The following is a 17832-nucleotide window of genomic DNA, read 5'->3' as shown; positions in this document are numbered from 1 at the left end:
ATCGAATCGTACGCATTCCGGACGCATGGGTGATGAAGAACCACTACTATTATATGTGCACTCGATCCGAAATGAAACAAAAAGTCAGATAACAAACTATTTGACGTACAATTGGCGTAAATTATGCGTCGATCGTGCTGTGATATTAAAGCGAACCGGTCGTGGACCAGAGATATATTTGATGGACCTGAGCAATACCCGGTGCTAGGCGACAGAGGCGATATGCGCCGTATCTCGCCTACGCAACCTGATTGGACGGATTGACGCATAATTAACACGTCCTCTATGTCCACCGACGGCGCGAAGCACGACCCAGTTGCGTGCACCAAATACCGAACAGTCATAACTTGAATGAGCCGTAGAGAGGAGGTTGCCTTCGGGCGTACAAATGAAGTTGACCGGGGACCCTATCAAAACGATTCGTAAACGAGGCAGGCGAAATGCCGGTAGATGGAAGCCGTACGTCGACGGCAACACTAAGAGACGGACGATAACGTGGAAGAGCGTAGAGTAAGATGAGATCCAAGTACAGGTAGGTCGACTATATATATGAATCTGTGTCGTGCGCGGTGTCCAATCAGCGATGTACTAGGTGAGACGCGTCATCGAAGGTGTTGCGTCATAGGCTGCGTCATGCTTACAGTCACGGTAGAGCACAGAAGGAATTATGAGGATGCCAGCGGAATGCGCACTTTGATAGCTAGCCACCGAGTCCGAGTTGTTGGCCTCGGAGTCATCAAGATGGACAATATTCGATCAAATGGTTTCTTGCTCCGCGCGTGAACACCTACAAATATTAATATTACATAATATTAACGCGTCAATCGATCATCGAAAGGCCCTGGAGTGCACCCTGCAATGCATGGGCTCTCCTTGTTGTAAATATTAATGTAGCTTGTCCGTGATGATCAGACTAATTCACACTAGTACTATATTACCAGCTTGCACGTTCGCAGCTGTCCGACTCGCCAACTCCTTCCGACCCTCTCATAAAACTACACACCGAAAATAGTGTCGAAATTCATTCACGATCGGGAGTTTACATGAAAAGAAATCTTTGCACTGATGCATTTGATTGTATGTATGGCCCCCCTTGTGATCCTATCGTCAGTGATAACTTAACACTACACAGGATGGCATATCCGAGAGCAATGTATCGGAATCAGATATCATTCATCATGCCATCATCCGCGAACCCCGAGCCCACCCTTCAAGACATGCTTAAGTCCAGCCTCTGTTAGCACCATCGGACTGATCCCGCGGAAGATGGGATACGAACTTCTAACCTCCGAGCCATCAAGCGAGACTTGACGGTCTATCAAAAGCCATAGAACGGTTTCTTGCTAGAGATGATAGAGCTCAAGATGCTCATACATCATATACCCATAGGGCTACTCAATTCTTGACTCTGTAATGTCGGTCGGCAAGCACCCGGCATCCGCGCGTCAACACCCACAAATATCAATATTAACGTCCGTCGATCATCGAACTAAGGCGAGTGCGCATCACACAAGCTCCCCTAGGTCTTGCTGTATGCGAAGCATAGCTCGATCGTCCGTGCGCGTGATGCATAAGACTAATACTATTGCTAGTTTGCACGTTCGCAGCTGTCCACCGTCTGGCCCTCGTGAACCCATCACCAGTGATAGATACTCCAAAGGACTCGGATCGATATCCGAGAGTGAGCAATGTATCAGAATCAGATAATCATTAATCATCATCTGCGAACCCTGAGCTTACCATTCAAGACGTGCCCAAAGTCCAGCCTTTGTTAGCACCATTGGGCGAATTGAATAGCCCGCTTAAGCTCGGCATATACATTTCTTACATCCGTCACAAGGCAAAAACCTTAAATCTCTATTCCAAAGGCTAAGCGAGGCACAAGCAAACATTCCAGTTAACTATACAGTCAGGGGTCTCACGTTGCAATAACCAAGCACGCATAATATTTCCATTGCCTCCAATCTCGATGCTAGTGCCAATCACAATGAGCAAATCTTCAGCTTCAAGCTTCAATACAAGCTTCAAGCCCAAAACAACAAGAAATTACAAACGAGCGACGACGAGAATCTAAAACTATGCTATGTATGATATGGATATGATGACGTCCATGTCCGCAGCACGTATCGTCGTAATTCTAAATATCGCGAGAACAAAGTCACTGTCACCAAAAACAAATGTTCAGAGTTCGAGTCTGTTCTACGTCCCGCACAGTTTCCACATCTTCACGTAATCACTGTTCCAAACCACATCAGCCTACAACAGATGGTGAATGTAAAAACGCGACTTACATCCTAAACGCACGATCATCCGCACTCGAAGGCCATGTAGCACTCCACGTATCCTGAGCATTTGCAAAATCGTGCATCGCAGCTACATCGCATCAAAATCAGCCCTCACAAAGAAAGCAAAAAAACGTACTAGTAGACCCATCAAACCACGGCTTTCCACCCACACTATCCGGGAACCACCCACTCGTCCCGCCAACCGCCAGATCGATCACAAGATAGAAATCTATCCAATACCAGCATCAACATCAAATTCCAACCCCCTTCTCAAAAAAAAAACACTGACCCTGATCAAAAGGCGCAGCAGCACTGCCACCAAACGCCGTACTCCATGGATCTTCAACAACCACTTCCTTTCCGCTTGACGCATTCATAGCCACACCCGGGAACCCACCTGCGTTGAAGAAATAGGAGTCGGAGGATTTGGAGGAGATGTCTAGGTTGATCATTGCCTTTTTTTTCGGTCAGCGATGGGGGCGGGAGTGCAAATCGGGGACGGGAAGGGGACCGCGGGACAATAAAACGCCGCGAAAAAAAAAGAGAAAACCGCGGGGTACAGCAATCTAGGAACGGGAACAGGAAAACAAACTCACCTGCAACCGATCATCCGTATAAAACCTCATCCACCCGCCAGTCCACTCAAACGCATAAACATGGAACCCATCGGCAAAGTTCCCGCGCTTGGTGAACACCCAGCCGTAGATGGTTTTGAGGAGGTTGGCTGTGGTACTTGTGCCTGGGGTGAAGTGTCAGTTAGGGGCGTGAAAAGTGGAGAGGGTAATAAAACGTGGGTGAACGTGGTGAAATTACATGTAAAGCGAACAAGAGTCATGAACCGAAAAACGAAAGGCCGAGGCAGAAAAACGTCAAAGAAAACCCAAAAATACAACGAGTCTAAACGAAACCGAAAAGAACCCCGCCCCAAGAAAAGATAGACGCTTACCGGTAGAGATAGGCGTACTCCCTCCTGCAAACGGTCCGTAATTCAGGGACGAGCGGACATAATTCGATCCTTGGGCGGGATATGTGGGCAAGTTGCCGCGGGCTTCCATTATCTACATGAGCCACGGGGGCTGGTATGAGCCAAGTAATAGGGGATGCCGAGAGACTCACATCAATTTCCCCACTGACAGGCCACGGGCCATACACGCCCGTTCCCTGACTAGTATTTGAGTTTGTACTGTTACCCTGAGGAAGCATCCAGATAGCGGGCCATAACCAATCACCCTGAGGCAGTTTTGCACGGACCTGGGATCTGACATGAGCAATGGTGAAAGATTATGAATAGAAGAGGCGGACCTCGACACGGCCATACTTCATAGTCCTTTTTCCACGAGTATTAAGCCGACCGCTCATGACAGGGTTGATAACGGTGCCGCTCTGGGCATTTGAAATGGCTGTACATGGATCGCTAGATGTGGTGGAATTACTGCTGGTAGTAGAGTTGCTTGAACCGGTAGTAGTGGAATTTCCCGAGCCGGTAGTTGTGGAGTTGCCTGATCCAGTTGTTGTAGAGTTACCTGATCCAGTTGTTGTAGAGTTGCCGTTGCCAGTGGTGGTAGTTGAGTTACCAGTAGTTGAATTGGAATTGCCTGAGTGGAGTGAGCGGTTGAGCGTGGGAATGAAATTGAGTACACACCCGTGCCGTCGTTTTGCCGACGTAGAACCCACGCGCCTTGGTCTGTAACTACACGGAATGAGCACGGAGATGATAACTGCGAGGAGAAAAAATTACCTCCGCCTTGGGCTGTACAGTCTTGAAGCTGATAACTGCCGTTGTTCATGACGGCATTCCAACCGCCGGGGATGCTGTCGCTGGTGAGAGTGGGCATGATGTAGAGCTGACCATTTGAGATGTAGACGTTTGAATCAGAGTTTGTGGTCATTTCAAATTCGCCGTTGCTAATGAAGTGGTTTAACAAACAGGACAGTGATATGGAGTGGGACGTACCCGAAGCCACCGAGCTCGACGTCAAGAGTCCAGTTTGTGTCATCGAGAGAACCGGCAGAAAATTCTTCATCCATGACGATGCAGAGTTGGCTGTCTTCGAGGACGTTTACACCGTTCCAGCCTTTGAAGCAGAGTGCTGCTGCTGCGAGGAAGCCTAGGATGACGGCGACAAAGGTGACCCACCAGCTGCCTGTTTCGCAACGACGTTTTTTTTGTGAGCCATGGTTTATCCTCCTTTGTGAGTTTTGATTTGAGGCGGGTTGATTGGAGAGGCTTCTTCTGTGTGAGTGGGAGTGCTATGACAGAGGGAGAAGCAGACAAGGAGGGTACTGGAGGTGGGGACCATATGGTAGAGGGACGTGAGGCGGGGGATAGGAATGGGGATCTGAAAATGGTAGTTGCGCTGCTGTTGCGTGGGAGTTGTGGATCTGTGGGTGAGCGATTCAAGTTTGATAAAGAGAATGAGCCATTGAAAGATTTGTAGGGTGATTCTGAATGAAAGGGAGGGTTCGGGGAAGGTAGACGAGGACTGTCGAATGGATTTCCGTCGAGAGACCTCCGACGGTCAGAATTATATGGAAAAATGAAAGAAGATGGAGGAGGTCTTTATTATTATTATTATTATTTCTTGGCCGTGGTGAGTCATCTTCTTGTGATGAATGGTCGTCTGAACTTGAAGCAGTTAGAAAGAAAGGACGAGGTGAAGCCATGAGGTGTTTACTCGGAATATTGTCTCTTTGAGGCGTTTCTTATCTTCAAACACGTAATTCCCGGTGACGCGTGTGTAACGTACACAGAACCAGATCCAAGATCCAAGATCGTCAGATCTAGATTCTATCACCGCCCTCATTTATATATGCAACCCAACACACGCATTTCTACTCACCCGACCATGGACTACGACAGATACGACGCTACCCTCCATTACATCTTCAAACAAACTCAAGGTGACGCTTGGTTTAGACCACATGAAGATTCAGTCCCACCAGGCGTCTGTCTTCGTACTCATGACGGTCAATTCAGAGTATTCCCCTACGAGACAGCCGCACTCGCTCCATTCGAGGCGTCAGTAGCTGCACTCAATCCACTCGTAGCTGTCAAAGTTCGCAGTGCTGCTGTACATGCTGCTTTGGCAGAACAAACTCTCGATGATTGCGTCTATGTCGACTCAAATACTCGCATTCAAGTACTCGATTCAATGGTCCTCCTTCCACAAGCAGAAAAGGATCAAAACGCTGCTTTCATCCGTGATGAACGTGTACTCGTCGTTTGGAGCGACTCCCTCGATACAATTATCCCTATCGCACGTGACTTTGAAGATCGCCTCATTCGTTTACTCTGGCGTACAAAACCACCTCCTCCCCCCTCCACCCACGAACTATCCATCTACTCAGAGAAACCAGTCGATCCTCGTCTAACTCCTTCATCCACTGTAAACTCTGCCACTGGAGTACAAGATCCAGAAAAGGTTTCCCAAAAACAACCTACTCGTCCAATCATGCTATACGCTCCTCTATACAACGGTCTCTCCGCCGCACTCGCCATCAGTCAGTCATCGTCTTCTTTTCAATCTCTTTTACTCACATTCTCTAGTTTTCATCGGCAATGGTATGAAAACACTCCTTCAAGAATTTCGCCTAGACGGCAACTACACTCATTTCATTCTTTGTGCTCTCATGCCTCTTCTCTTTTGTGTCTCCTTGGTAGCTATTCCTTTTACATTCTATACACTCGCTCACTCTTTCCAGTTCTTCACTATTCAAATCCTACAAAACGTTACTTTCGCAATCGGTCCCATCGCTCATTACCACCAAAACAGTCGTTACTACTCTGCAATCCCACCACTTCCAAACCCAGCCATAGACAACGCACTCCCTCACATCACAATACAAATGCCCGTCTACAAAGAAAGCCTTGCTACAGTCCTGTAAGCCTCTTCCTTCTTCATTCATCTCCGCTAATCCATCCTAGCACACCCTCTCTCACTTCCATCAAAACAGCAATGCAGACCTACGCACGCCACGGCGGCACATCAAGCCTCTTCATCAACGACGATGGCCTCCGTCTCCTCCCCCAAGACCAAGCCAAAGAACGTATCGATTACTACGCAACTCACGGAATCGGCTGGATCGCAAGACCGCGTCACGGACATGAAGGTCAGTCCCATCCCCTCTTTCCACTCAACGCTAACCCAACCACCCACAGGCTTCGCTCGCCCGGGCCGCTTCAAAAAAGCCTCCAACATGAACTACGCACTCGACGTCTCCATCCGCCTCGAACGCATCCTCGAGGAACTCCAATCGTCTAATACCTACAGCTCCTATGGCCAACCCGCTTCTTTTGCCCATCAAACCCAAATCCCCAACGAGAGTAGAGATAGCAACATTTTCACCCCTCCCAACCCGCCCTTTCACCGCGCCAGCGTCAGCACCACATACAGCGCTCATACAGCGCAAACAGAAGGTGGGAGCATCGTTAGTGTACCCGGGCAGTCTCCTGGGACGTACGGAGTGCAGTATATCGGGAGGGATGGTGATGATCAGTGGTTCATTCCTCCTTTTCTCAACGGGAACGGGAACGGGAGCGGGAGCGGCAACGGCAGCGTACCCGGAACGCCAAGACCGGGTATGGTAGGGACCATCAGCCCTGAACCCCCCACCCTCGCAGGGACGCTTATCGAAGACCTCGAAGAGCGGGCTCTTCAACTAGCCATGGAAGAAGGTTTGTGCTAATGGAATCAGGTTTTGATCACTGGCGCTGACTCGAAATAGTATTCCAAACATCCCAAACAGGACACAGACCCTGGGCAGCAAACGCCCGCGCCTGCCGAATCGGGAGTATTATCTTATTGGTAGACGCTGACACGATCGTACCGGCGGATTGTTTTAGGGATGCGGCCAGAGAGTTCGGGGAGGACGAGGGTGCCGAAGTCGGGGTGCTACAACACGAGAGTGGTACGTCCATTCCTCCTTCCCTGGAGTAAACAATCCGCTAACCCAAACCCAGACGTCCTCCAAGTAGCCCACCACTACTTTGAAAACGCCATCGCCTTCTTCACCCGCCGAATCAACAGATGCATAAGTATGATGTGCGCAAACGGGGAAGTGGCGCCTTTTGTCGGGCATAATGCGTTTTTGAGGTGGAGTGCGTTGCAGGATGCGGCGTTTGGCGGGGGAGATGTCAATTCTTCTTCTTCGGCTACTCCGTCTTCTTCTGGTTCTACTCCTAATCCCGGGTCGGGTCCTACAGCCCAAATCAAGGTCTGGAGCGAGGATAATGTCAGTGAAGATTTTGATATGGCTCTGAGGCTTTTGAGACAGGGGTATATCGTTAGGTTCGTGTCGACTTGTGTTTTTCTCGAGTCAGGTTATTGATGTACTACCGCACAGATGGGCGACCTACTCCAATGGCGGATTCAAAGAAGGTGTATCGCTCACTGTCGATGACGAGTTGAATCGGTGGCAGAAGTATGCGTATGGATGTAATGAGTGCGTTTTTCTTTTCTTTCCCGTGCATGCTCGATATTCATGGCTCACACAGGCTCCTCTTCAACCCCTTTGTCAAATGGTTTTACAAAGGCCCCATTAACCACCAGATCCACAAATTCATATGGAGCCCTGCACCGCTACATTACAAGATCTCAATGATGGCTTGTACGTCCCCCTCCTATCTCTTCAAAGCTTACACTGACCACATCACAAATAGACATATTCTCATATTGTACGTCCCCTCTATCTAAAGTACAAGACACTAACGTGAACGCGGCCAACAGACGGAATAGCAGCCTCAGCGACCATCTCCATCATCAATTACATCATGCTCGGTTTCCAATTCCCCACAGACGATTTCTACATGCACAGTTTCGAGATCTGGCTCGCTACCTTTGTGGTATTTTTCGGAGCTGGAAATGTGGGGTATGTGCTTTTGCAGTATAGGCTTGGTGAGAAGGGTATCATTGGCGGTGTTATTGAGTGCTTTGGATGGATTCCGTTTTTGTGAGTCCCTCTATTCCTACGGTGCTTGCTTGGGAGAAAGCTAACGTGATACAGCTTCCTCTTCTTCGGAGGTCTAAGTATCCCGCTCTCGCAAGCCATCCTCGCTCATCTGTTCTCGTATAACATTACGTGGAGCGCGACAAAGAAGGAGGTTGAGAGGTCGAATTTCTTCAAGGAGGTTCCAAAGATTTGCAAGAGGTGCGTTTCTGTTTTTTTCCCCGTGTTTCTTTTTTCACTTTTGATTTGCGTTCACTTTTTGCATTGCTTCTGTTTCGGATTGGAGTCGGGACGCGTTTCCGCATCACGCGTCGCGTTGCGTTGGCGCCCACTTTTTCTTCCGCGCATCAGTGATGTTATCTCCGTTTTTGGGGTAATTGGCCATGATCATCCTAGGAATCCGGATGATGTAGCCTCGGGACATGTGCCTGGGCGTTGCATGTGTATGTGGTGCTGGGACGACATGCGCTCTTAGTGCTGGCATATTGCCACCGTAGTGCTGAACGCGAATGTGTGTTTTGATCGGAAGACATGCATTTGCGGTCTTGGCTGTGGTGCGCCCATATGCATGAATTAGTACCCACTCTATCGCTCCGTGAAGTGATCGTTTCGATCGTCACTCAAAACGCCGCACCCTCTTTGTTGGCTGCTATGTCCCCCGTTGCCTCGTTTTACGTGGCACGATATCCGCTTCCATCTTTTTTTCCACGCCTTTTCCTTTCTCGTTGTCCTTGATGTCATGCTGACGGATATCACTTGGCCTGTTCTCCATATAGATTCTGGTTCCCCCTGCTCGTATGTATCCTGCTGCTCGCGGGTATCGTCATCGTCAGTACGCCGCTAGTGCCATATGAATGGCAACTGACCGGAAATGCGTGGGCTGTTATCTTCCCGTTGTCGGTTGTATGCGCTTGCCATATCCTGTTCCCGGTACGTTCTTTTTTCCATTCCGCAAGATCGTCCTCCGTTTTCGGATGATACGATGCTTCTTCGAACGTTTTACATCTCATTCTATGCTTCCTGAACGTTCTCCTACGCTTCCCGAATGTTCTTCATTCCTAGTCTTCTTTGCTTCGGCATTTGAACATTCTCAGTATCCCCTTTCTGCATTCTCGCTACCCTACTCGCTCGATGCTGACACCGATCTATATAGATCGTCCTCAATCCATGGCTCATGATCTTCTCCTACTGAGCATGTACAGTGACTCGGGCAGGATCCCCGAATGCATGCCTACTAATTAAACACATATCTTGCCACTTAGAAACCAAGAACAATGAACCACCTTCGAATCACCATTCTTTTTTCATCGCGCGTCTTTACATATTCCCACGCCAGGGCGCAAACCCGCTCATCACATCCGCAATCGAACAATTATTGCAAAGATGCTGGTTGGCTTGCACATCTTGCAAGTCTGGACTTTCTTACAATACATACAATACATACTCGCGCTTTTGGACAATGTTGTGATTTTGTTGTTGTCATTGCCATCGTTCGTGATTGTTGCCACGCCATACGGCATCCCGCTCCTTTATGAACTGTCCACGTATCATATACTTATACATTGTTCGACTGAGTGGGATGTTTCCTGATTGTTAGCAGGCTTTTTTGCAGAACTTTCAGTGGTTAATATTATAATGCTTTCATGCTTGATATAGATAGGCTTATGACCATTACCGGGCAATCGGCAGCTCCTTGGGTCCATGGACATTGGAGCGCGTGTTGTTCTTGGAATATCTTATCAGGTCGGTGGAGTATCAAGCCTCGAGCCAAGGGCTGTCAATATCAATATGCAAAAGTGGAGATCTTGTTCTTGGCTACGGCTATGGAATGTCCACGAACCGGAATGCTGTGCACGGCGTTCTAGCTTATCGAAGAAATAAACTTGTTATCCTGTTGGCTACGGAGAACGTCACGAATTCGAACGAATCGCGGAATGCTATCCTTCAAAATAAACTGTTTGATTTGTCTAATCTAATTCTAGAGTCGTGCCTGCCCAGGTATGTCATGACTCATTGCCATCGCAGCCGTTCACCTGGACATCATCTCAACAGTTGGACTACTAATGACCGTGTGTGTCAGGGAATTTCCGGTGGTTGCAACGGTACGGTACGGTAGTAGTGCAAGTGCGGAAGCGGCTATAGCTAACGTACAAGACGCTGCGAGTTGGAGGTTCTGTCAATCATTGGCCGCGGCGCCATATGTAAAAGTGGAGATCGTGTTCTTGGCTGCGGAATGTCACGAACAGGGATGCTGCGTAGACAGCGCTCTAGCTTATCGTTCAAACAGAGAAGAAATAAACTTGTTATCGAGTGAAGTTGATGAGTCTAACGTGATGCTAGACTCTAGTCGTGCCTAGTAGAAGCCCAGGTATGTCATCGTAGGGACCGTTCACCTGGACATGAACAGTTGGGGTACTAATGACCGTGTGTGTCAGGGAATTTTCCGGGGTTGGTTGCAACGGTACGGTAGGTGCGGAAGCGGCTAGCGTACAAGAGGTTGCGAGTCGGGGGTTCTGTCAATATGTAAAAGTGGAGATCTGGTTCTTGGCTGCGGAATGTCACGAACGGGGTGCTGCGTAGACGGCGAGCTAGCTTATCGTTCAAACAGAGAAGAAATAAACTTGTTATCGAGTGGGGTTGATGAATCTAACGTGATGCTAGAGTCGTGCCTAGTAGAAGCCCAGGTATGTCATCGTAGGGACCGTTCACCTGGGATACTAATGACCGTGTGTCAGGGAATTTTCCGATTTCATTCTACGACGCCCGCCGGTGTTGGTTGTAAAGGTACGGTAGTGGTTGAAGTACGTCCGGAAGCGGCTAGCGTTCGAGTCAAGAGGTCACCTGCGAGTTGGAAGTATACGAGGACTATGTGCGGGATTTGACAGCCTCTAGGCTCTGATAGCCCGTCGGGAAGTGGTGTCTATGCCTGACAGCCTGTCTATAATGTCTGGACTCTGGACTGTGCATGCAGATAAGATCATCAAGTACCCAAGAAGGGGGAAGACAAGCCCAGCCATCCAGTATTGATCATCAGGCGTTGACTTCAGCTTCCAAGGAATAGATTATAGATGTCATATCAGTGGAGACTCGGTCGGGGTTCTATCGCGGACTCTTCAACTTTTATCCTTACCTCGCTGGCTTGGCAGCATTAATGCAAATGCGATACTGGAAGTTGACTGGAAGCGCGCAGAAGATTTGATGTCATAGCCTGGAGTGCCTATATTATATGGATTCTGCAAAAGGCCCAAAGCAGCTAGTCTCACTCCATTATCCATCACATGATAAGGTCTGTGGCGGTAAACGTTTTCAGTCTCAAGAAGACGTGTAATAGGAGTGCCTCAGGAGCGGACATTACGGAAAGGAAAAGAAAGAATGCTTGCAAGGGGATACGGAATCACAGGAATTACCCGCACCGGACTAGTCACCTGCAGAATTGAAGCTTCGTAGAAGTGCGTATGGATCTATCTCCGAACAACGATATCATGCCCCAGGCGGGAAAGAGTCGTTTATCCGAGGTCGACCGGCGGTACCGATAATACTGCAAGACCTTGAAAGGCACGCAGAAGAGTTGAGGATAAAAGGATTTAGACGGATCCGTGAATAGTACGTACCCCGTAGTCCTCTATATAACGGCGATTGCAATAGTACTTATCAGAGTTGATTTCTCCCTAGCTCTGATCGAAAACCATGACCATCGCGTACTATTACCTAGGTGCGGTTTTAGCGATTGTTGCAAAGCACTTGGATCACCTCCCAGGATCATTCCAACGCGATCTGATGCAAAGATAGGATAAAGCGGCAGACCGAGCGCGTCTGTCGGTGATAACGGTGGATGCTGGAGGTGTCTGCACAACAAGGAAAGAAAATGCCTGGAAAGTACGAGCTTGTCTCGTGCACCAAGCTTCAAGGTTCTCATAAAACTGATACAGAAGGTGCAATTATCTTCTACGGCCGTGCCCCGTCTAGTCTTCCTAGCGATGACTCAACACAAGTAAATGACGCGGACGATTGCCACGTCAGTCTAAGAGGGGAGTTGCATCACTACAAGGCAAGTATGCAATCGAAGCACCCTCACCGCAAGATACCTTCCATAACATATTTTGAAAAGCTCGACCCAGTCACAGATACTCACAGCCAGGAGACCTGTTTCGAGACTATTCGTCATAACCACATCATCCTGTACTCGTCCGAGGGGGAGATGTGGTGGATACACGTTGGCATCCACTATGACTCGCTAATCCTTGAGTAGAAGCGATATCTTGAGCAGATAATTTGTGTTAAATAATTGTGTGCCAAGTTGTATCTGTGCTGAGCTTCGCGGGTTTGCTGAGGTCACGGTGCCCACTCTGGGGCTACTCCACGTAGACTCTGAGGCCAAAGTCTAGGAGCTTCGAAGTTCGGTGTTGAGTTCGATTCAGAGCGGAGTTGCAATATTAATGTGCTCATCACCATCGCGCCCGCCACTCCCGTCCGCCACCTGTACCCGCCTCATGCTACATAGCTACCAACTTGTGAGTTACATTTATTTATTTCTTGGATTTGCTGTTTTGTAACTTTTGTTGCACTAAATCATTGAACAGTCCGCTGCACCCTCCTGGTTTCCAACACCTCCTGCTACCTTCTCGTGCTTGCTACTGCTCTCCTACACCTGCCGCCCTCTTACTTGCATTGAATATTCTCATTCACTAGTTGAATCATCGAGCACCTCTCGTGCACTCTCGTACTAATAAGCCCTCCCACTGCACCTCGTGCCTGCTGCTACCCTTGTGCATGATCTGCACTCTTGCACACTATGTCTCGACTGACTTGTGCCCCGACACCTCCCGCCCATACATGTGAGCTCCCTGATATCCTCCACCTATCTCTGTTCCGACATTCATGATTTAACTTAGTTTGTGCATAGAGTAGTTTGGTTCGGTGTGTTTGTGTACCATGTGTGAGAAGACTGTACACACCGCCGACCACGAGCGTGCTATTTCGGGGGTACCACCGTCGAGCAGCATCTAAACTCCCCCGAAGCCAGCTGCCGAAGCCCCAGAGTCTACGTGGAATAGCTCTAGAGTGACCATTTCCCGCACGTTCTCGAATGATGACGAGTCGCCTGTCAGTGCTACTCGTTTCGCATCCGAATCACAAGGGACCCCTCTTTTGCTAAAGTCAGCTGCTTCGTCTCACCTGAACCATAACCTTGAGTAAATATCGTGCAACACCTACCGGATAATATCCTGGGGATATGTGAGCTTTGAAACTGAACTCCGAACGAATTCATTCAGGTTCATGCGCATAAATACGCGACGAGTTTCGAAGGTGGCTCCCCATCGCTCCTTTGATTACTCTGAGCGAGTCTAAGGCCTGGTTTCATTCGTCCTCCTTTCTGATTCATTCCCTAGGGATCTTTATCACTGCGCTGAACACTTATTTCAAATCTCTTTGCCACTATACACAATGTCTTCCTAAGGTGCGCTCAGAGGTTTACAGCCAGTTCTTAATAATCTTTCTGGACGCACCGACAGGCGCAGAGAACCAGATTGTCCTTGTCAACAACACCCAATACACGATTTCTGCCCGCATCACCAACGACAACGATGACACGGGGAATACTGGATTCCTTGATATCGAGCCAGGGAACACCGAAACGTGGAAGCGAACCCACTGGCAGGTGGCCTTCGTGTTGAGGAACTCGACCCGCCCATCTGATAACACCGCGGAGACTTTGATTGTGAAGCCTACAGGGTTTACAACCTCAATGATAATTAGAAGCAGTTGGGTCATGGCGTGCACTGTGCATACTACTAGTATTGTAGGATGACATGTGTCGTGTTGTACAACACAGTTGCAAAGTGGAATCAATAGGTGTGCTTGTCATTTGATGATCGTCTGCGTTTTGTATATCGTATGGAGTAGATGTGGAGACTCGGTCAGGGTTCTATCGCGGACTCTTCAACTTTTATCCCACAAAGCCAACTTAGCTCGCTGGCTTTGCACAATGCAAATGCGATACTGGAAGCGCGCAGAAGATTTGATGATATAGCCTTGAGGTGCCTATATTATATAGACTCTGCCAAAGTAGCCAGTCCCACTCCATTACATGATAAGGTCTGTGGCTGTAAGACGTTTTCAGTCTCAAGAAGACGCGTGATAGGAATGCTTCAGAAGCGGACATCATGGAAAGGAAAGAATACTTGCAAAGGGGATACGGAATTACCCGCACCGGACTAGTCGCCTGCAGAATTGAAGCTTCATAGAAGGGTGCGTATAGTCTGCTTTACGATCTATCTCCGAGCAGTGATATCATGCGCTGGACAGGAAGGAGTCGTTCACCCGAGGTCGTGCCTTGAAAGGCACGCAAAAAAATTTAGGATAAAAGGATTTAGACAGACCTGTGAATAATGCGCGTCTGTAGCAGTCCCTATATAAAGGCGATTGCAATAGTATGAGAGTTGATTTCCCCCTAGCTCTAGCCTCTAATCAAAAAAACCCCATCACTATCATGTACTGTTACCTAGGTGCGGTTTTAGCGACTGTTGCAAAGCACTTGGATCACCTTCCAGGATCATTCCAACGCGATCTGATGCAAAGATAGGATAAAGCAGCAGGCCGAGCGCGTCTGTCGGTGATAACGGTGGATGATGGAGGTGTCTGCACAACAGCAAGGAAAGAAGGATGCCTGGAAAGTACGAACCTGTCTCGTGCTTCAACTTGAAGGTCCTCGGAAAACTGGTACAGAAGGCGCAATTATCTTCTACGGCTGGGCCCATGACGTCCAGTCTTCCCAGCGATAACTCGACATAAGTAAATGACGCGGACTGCCACGTCGGTCCAAGAGGTCAAGAAACGAAACTCACAGTACCCAGTCTGTGCCCGGGCGAGCTTTGGCTCCAGCATCGCCTCGAAGTTCTATCCGTACTAGCTGACATTATCGAATGTCCTCGCTGGCATCATGATGGCCTGGGTGTGCGACTTGGCTACAGACTAGTCTAGCGCCCAGCCACATTAAGGTTAAACGTCACCTGGCAAGATTCATGGTGGACACTGGACTTCGAATGGAAGGATGACTTCCCCGGATACTACCGACAACAGATAGTTTTGACTCACGAGCAAGCATTAATATTGTTGGTGACCAAAGCCAAAGGATAGCCTGAGTGTCTCAACCACGGATATTGCTAACTTAGTATCCGTTCCATGGACGGTTGACCTCCATTTATCCGCAGGCATGTTGCTATGAATGTCGAGGTTGTTTAGTCCAGATGGGCAACCTGCTTTGTAGAACCTCAGGCCTCAGTGGTCAGCTGGCCATACTCGAGCGCCTCAGGGCTCATCTAAACGTAATACCACCCATGGCCGTGCCAAATCTTGGTGTAAGATGCCCCTGCGCCAAGTCGTCCCTGCGCCAAATAGTGCCGTGAGATAGGCCTGCCAAGGTAAGATTACATAATTCGCGATCATACGGATCAACAGGCCCATCAGTAGCGTAGGAGTCAGCCAATGAAAATTGTTTATCGTTTAACACAATGCTATAGGTCAGGCACCCGAGTTGAGGCTATCATAGCCTACAACGTATGTCGGCTCTTTGGTGAGCCTTTGAACTACTGTACTACGACACTCATTGATATGACTGCTTGAGCAGCCTACCTAGGCCTAGGTTGTGTTATACTTGATCGTGTTTTAACATAACACGCTTATGAAATACATCTGGCCGCGCCAAATTTATGTGACCAACTACATAATACAATAGGTTAGGTCTGGATCTGATTCGTTGTCTGCGGCATGGAAGATCATCGATCAACCCTGGTGCCCTGCCAAGAATCTCGCACAGGTTCACTGCTTCGCTAAAACTCGTCTGACTTGAAAAATCAATGCCGATAAAGAGCACGAACTTAACAGACGAACACGGCATAGCTAGCTGTAATCCCCACCATCACCATGCTGCGTCTGTTGTGTATCGCGCTGTCTATTTTCTTATTCCTTCAGCTCGCTGTTGCGGACTCTACCTCAACAGTCTTACGAATTCCACGTCACTCCAAGTCATCGTCACTAGTAGTGACCAAGTCTGTACTGTCAGCTCTCTTGGTTCGGCGAGGAAAGTTCACTGCTCGACAGGGCAGTGGGTGTCCTAGCGGATATCGTAAGGAATTCACGCGCCAAGTACTGAGAAACACATCACTGACCCGCCGTAGAGCAATGCACTAACTACCCGGACGCATGCGCCCCTACTGGCAGCTACTGTGTAAGGTTGCCTGATGAGCCTTTCCACTGTGATTAATGTTTTCTAGTGCAACGATTCGTATAACTGTCCAGACGGCACCACCGTACGTGCCTTCGCGCCTTCTTAGACCCAATCGTCAAAACTGACTGACGAACGTTACAACCAGTGCTTCGGAACTGAGTGAGACAAATATTTTGATCAACTTTCTGTTCTTTTCTGAAGGCTGCTGTAGATGTTGTCCCAATACCGCGCAAACGTGTAATGGAAGTACCTGCTGCACCTCTGGTAGTGAATGCTGCAGCGACGACAGCTGCTGTGAATCCGGCTACCTCTGCTGCAATGACTCTACTGGGGGATGTGTGTTATATTCCCTATCAATTGCATGAGCCACGCTAACATCTATTCAGGCTGCCCTACTGGAACTACGTGCATCGCAAATTCTGACGAATGTTCTGCTGGAGGCTCAGGTGGTGGAAGTTCTGGAGGTGGAAGCGGTGGAACTACTAGCGTCACGATTGCTACTGCTACTCATTCTCAGTCAACTGTGCTTCCAGGAACCACTCCTACCAGCAGTGGTATAATTACATTCAACGGCCCCACAACAACTGGGTCTTCGAGCAGTCAATCCCTCACTTCTCCGAAGAGTCAATCCTCCACTTCTTCGACGGTTTCATCCGCAGGGTCCACTTCCACTGGCTTGAGTAAGCAGCCTCTTTCCTCTACTACGTGATCTAGCTTATACCATACACTTAGCGAACATCAGTGCTGCTCCTCGTGGTATCGCACTCACACCTGGGAAACAACTTATGGCCTTGGCTGCAGTTGTTGGTTTGCCGATTCTCCACAATGTTGCCCAGGCATTGTGAGTATGCAATGGCACTACTCTTCTCATACTGTTCATTGGTTGTTAAGGTTGTGATTTATGATATGTCGGATACGGTGTTCACTTTGTTGCATAACGGGACTTGTAACACGACATTTTACCTGCAAATCAGTTACAGTTGGTTCACGGATTGCGGGAGATCCAGGGTAAATTAAGTGGTGGTTAAATGACTAGGATGTACAGGGGTGCATTGCAAGTTGGGGGCATATGAGGCTCATACTCATGGTACTGCTTACGACGGCAATTGCGTTAGGACTCGTGTCTGTGTACAGCGCAACATGCTATCAAACTTCCGGCCACGTCTGCATCACTATCACAACCTGTCAATGAAACCGTCGCCCCGTAGACCAGCCATCAAGCCCCAGTGACAAAACTGGCTGGCGCGGCGCAATGGCGCAGTATTGCCAACAACACTAGGAGGGCAGCGTTTGACTCTGTATCCTTACGAAATATATCTTCTAGGACCTTGAGCTGTGTACGAGAGGTGCGCTTTCTCTATGCTTGACTTCGTT

The 17832-nt window shown here is 48.7% G+C and overlaps 4 protein-coding genes across 4 annotated transcripts; 2 read left to right on the top strand and 2 right to left on the bottom strand.

The window, feature by feature from the left end:
- Positions 1-1937: 1937 nt before the first annotated feature.
- On the bottom strand, positions 1938-3895 carry DFJ58DRAFT_790397 (concanavalin A-like lectin/glucanase domain-containing protein). The gene is made up of 8 exons (XM_041390264.1): positions 3588-3895; positions 3402-3536; positions 3232-3343; positions 2882-3024; positions 2575-2740; positions 2422-2514; positions 2292-2373; positions 1938-2236 (listed from the first exon to the last, which is right to left on the bottom strand). The coding sequence occupies exons 1-8, from the start codon at positions 3642-3644 to the stop codon at positions 2200-2202; spliced, it is 825 nt and encodes a 274-aa protein (XP_041243556.1). The 5' UTR covers positions 3645-3895; the 3' UTR covers positions 1938-2199.
- Positions 3896-3969: 74 nt separating this feature from the next.
- Positions 3970-4876, bottom strand: DFJ58DRAFT_790396 (uncharacterized protein). The gene is made up of 2 exons (XM_041390263.1): positions 4512-4876; positions 3970-4452 (listed from the first exon to the last, which is right to left on the bottom strand). Exons 1-2 carry the CDS (start codon positions 4583-4585, stop codon positions 4191-4193), a joined length of 336 nt encoding a protein of 111 aa, XP_041243555.1. The 5' UTR covers positions 4586-4876; the 3' UTR covers positions 3970-4190.
- On the top strand, positions 4695-9519 carry DFJ58DRAFT_400490 (glycosyl transferase family group 2-domain-containing protein). The gene is made up of 15 exons (XM_041380215.1): positions 4695-4876; positions 4922-5786; positions 5833-5942; positions 5988-6166; positions 6211-6395; positions 6445-6960; positions 7011-7193; positions 7246-7573; positions 7629-7727; positions 7780-7892; positions 7945-7959; positions 8012-8234; positions 8289-8432; positions 9008-9161; positions 9385-9519. Exons 2-15 carry the CDS (start codon positions 5096-5098, stop codon positions 9421-9423), a joined length of 2979 nt encoding a protein of 992 aa, XP_041243554.1. The 5' UTR covers positions 4695-4876; positions 4922-5095; the 3' UTR covers positions 9424-9519.
- A 6193-nt stretch (positions 9520-15712) lies between these two features.
- DFJ58DRAFT_400431 (uncharacterized protein) lies at positions 15713-17431 on the top strand. The gene is made up of 7 exons (XM_041380214.1): positions 15713-15804; positions 15859-16356; positions 16409-16458; positions 16505-16540; positions 16604-16617; positions 16670-16794; positions 16845-17431. Exons 2-7 carry the CDS (start codon positions 16155-16157, stop codon positions 17165-17167), a joined length of 750 nt encoding a protein of 249 aa, XP_041243553.1. The 5' UTR covers positions 15713-15804; positions 15859-16154; the 3' UTR covers positions 17168-17431.
- Positions 17432-17832: the final 401 nt, after the last annotated feature.

Source organism: Suillus subalutaceus (assembly GCF_016647625.1).
Source record: "Suillus subalutaceus strain FC151 chromosome Unknown DFJ58scaffold_58, whole genome shotgun sequence".
Taxonomy (NCBI): domain Eukaryota; kingdom Fungi; phylum Basidiomycota; class Agaricomycetes; order Boletales; family Suillaceae; genus Suillus; species Suillus subalutaceus.
Note: the sequence above shows the minus strand (reverse complement) of the source record. Positions and strands in the feature narration are given on the sequence as shown.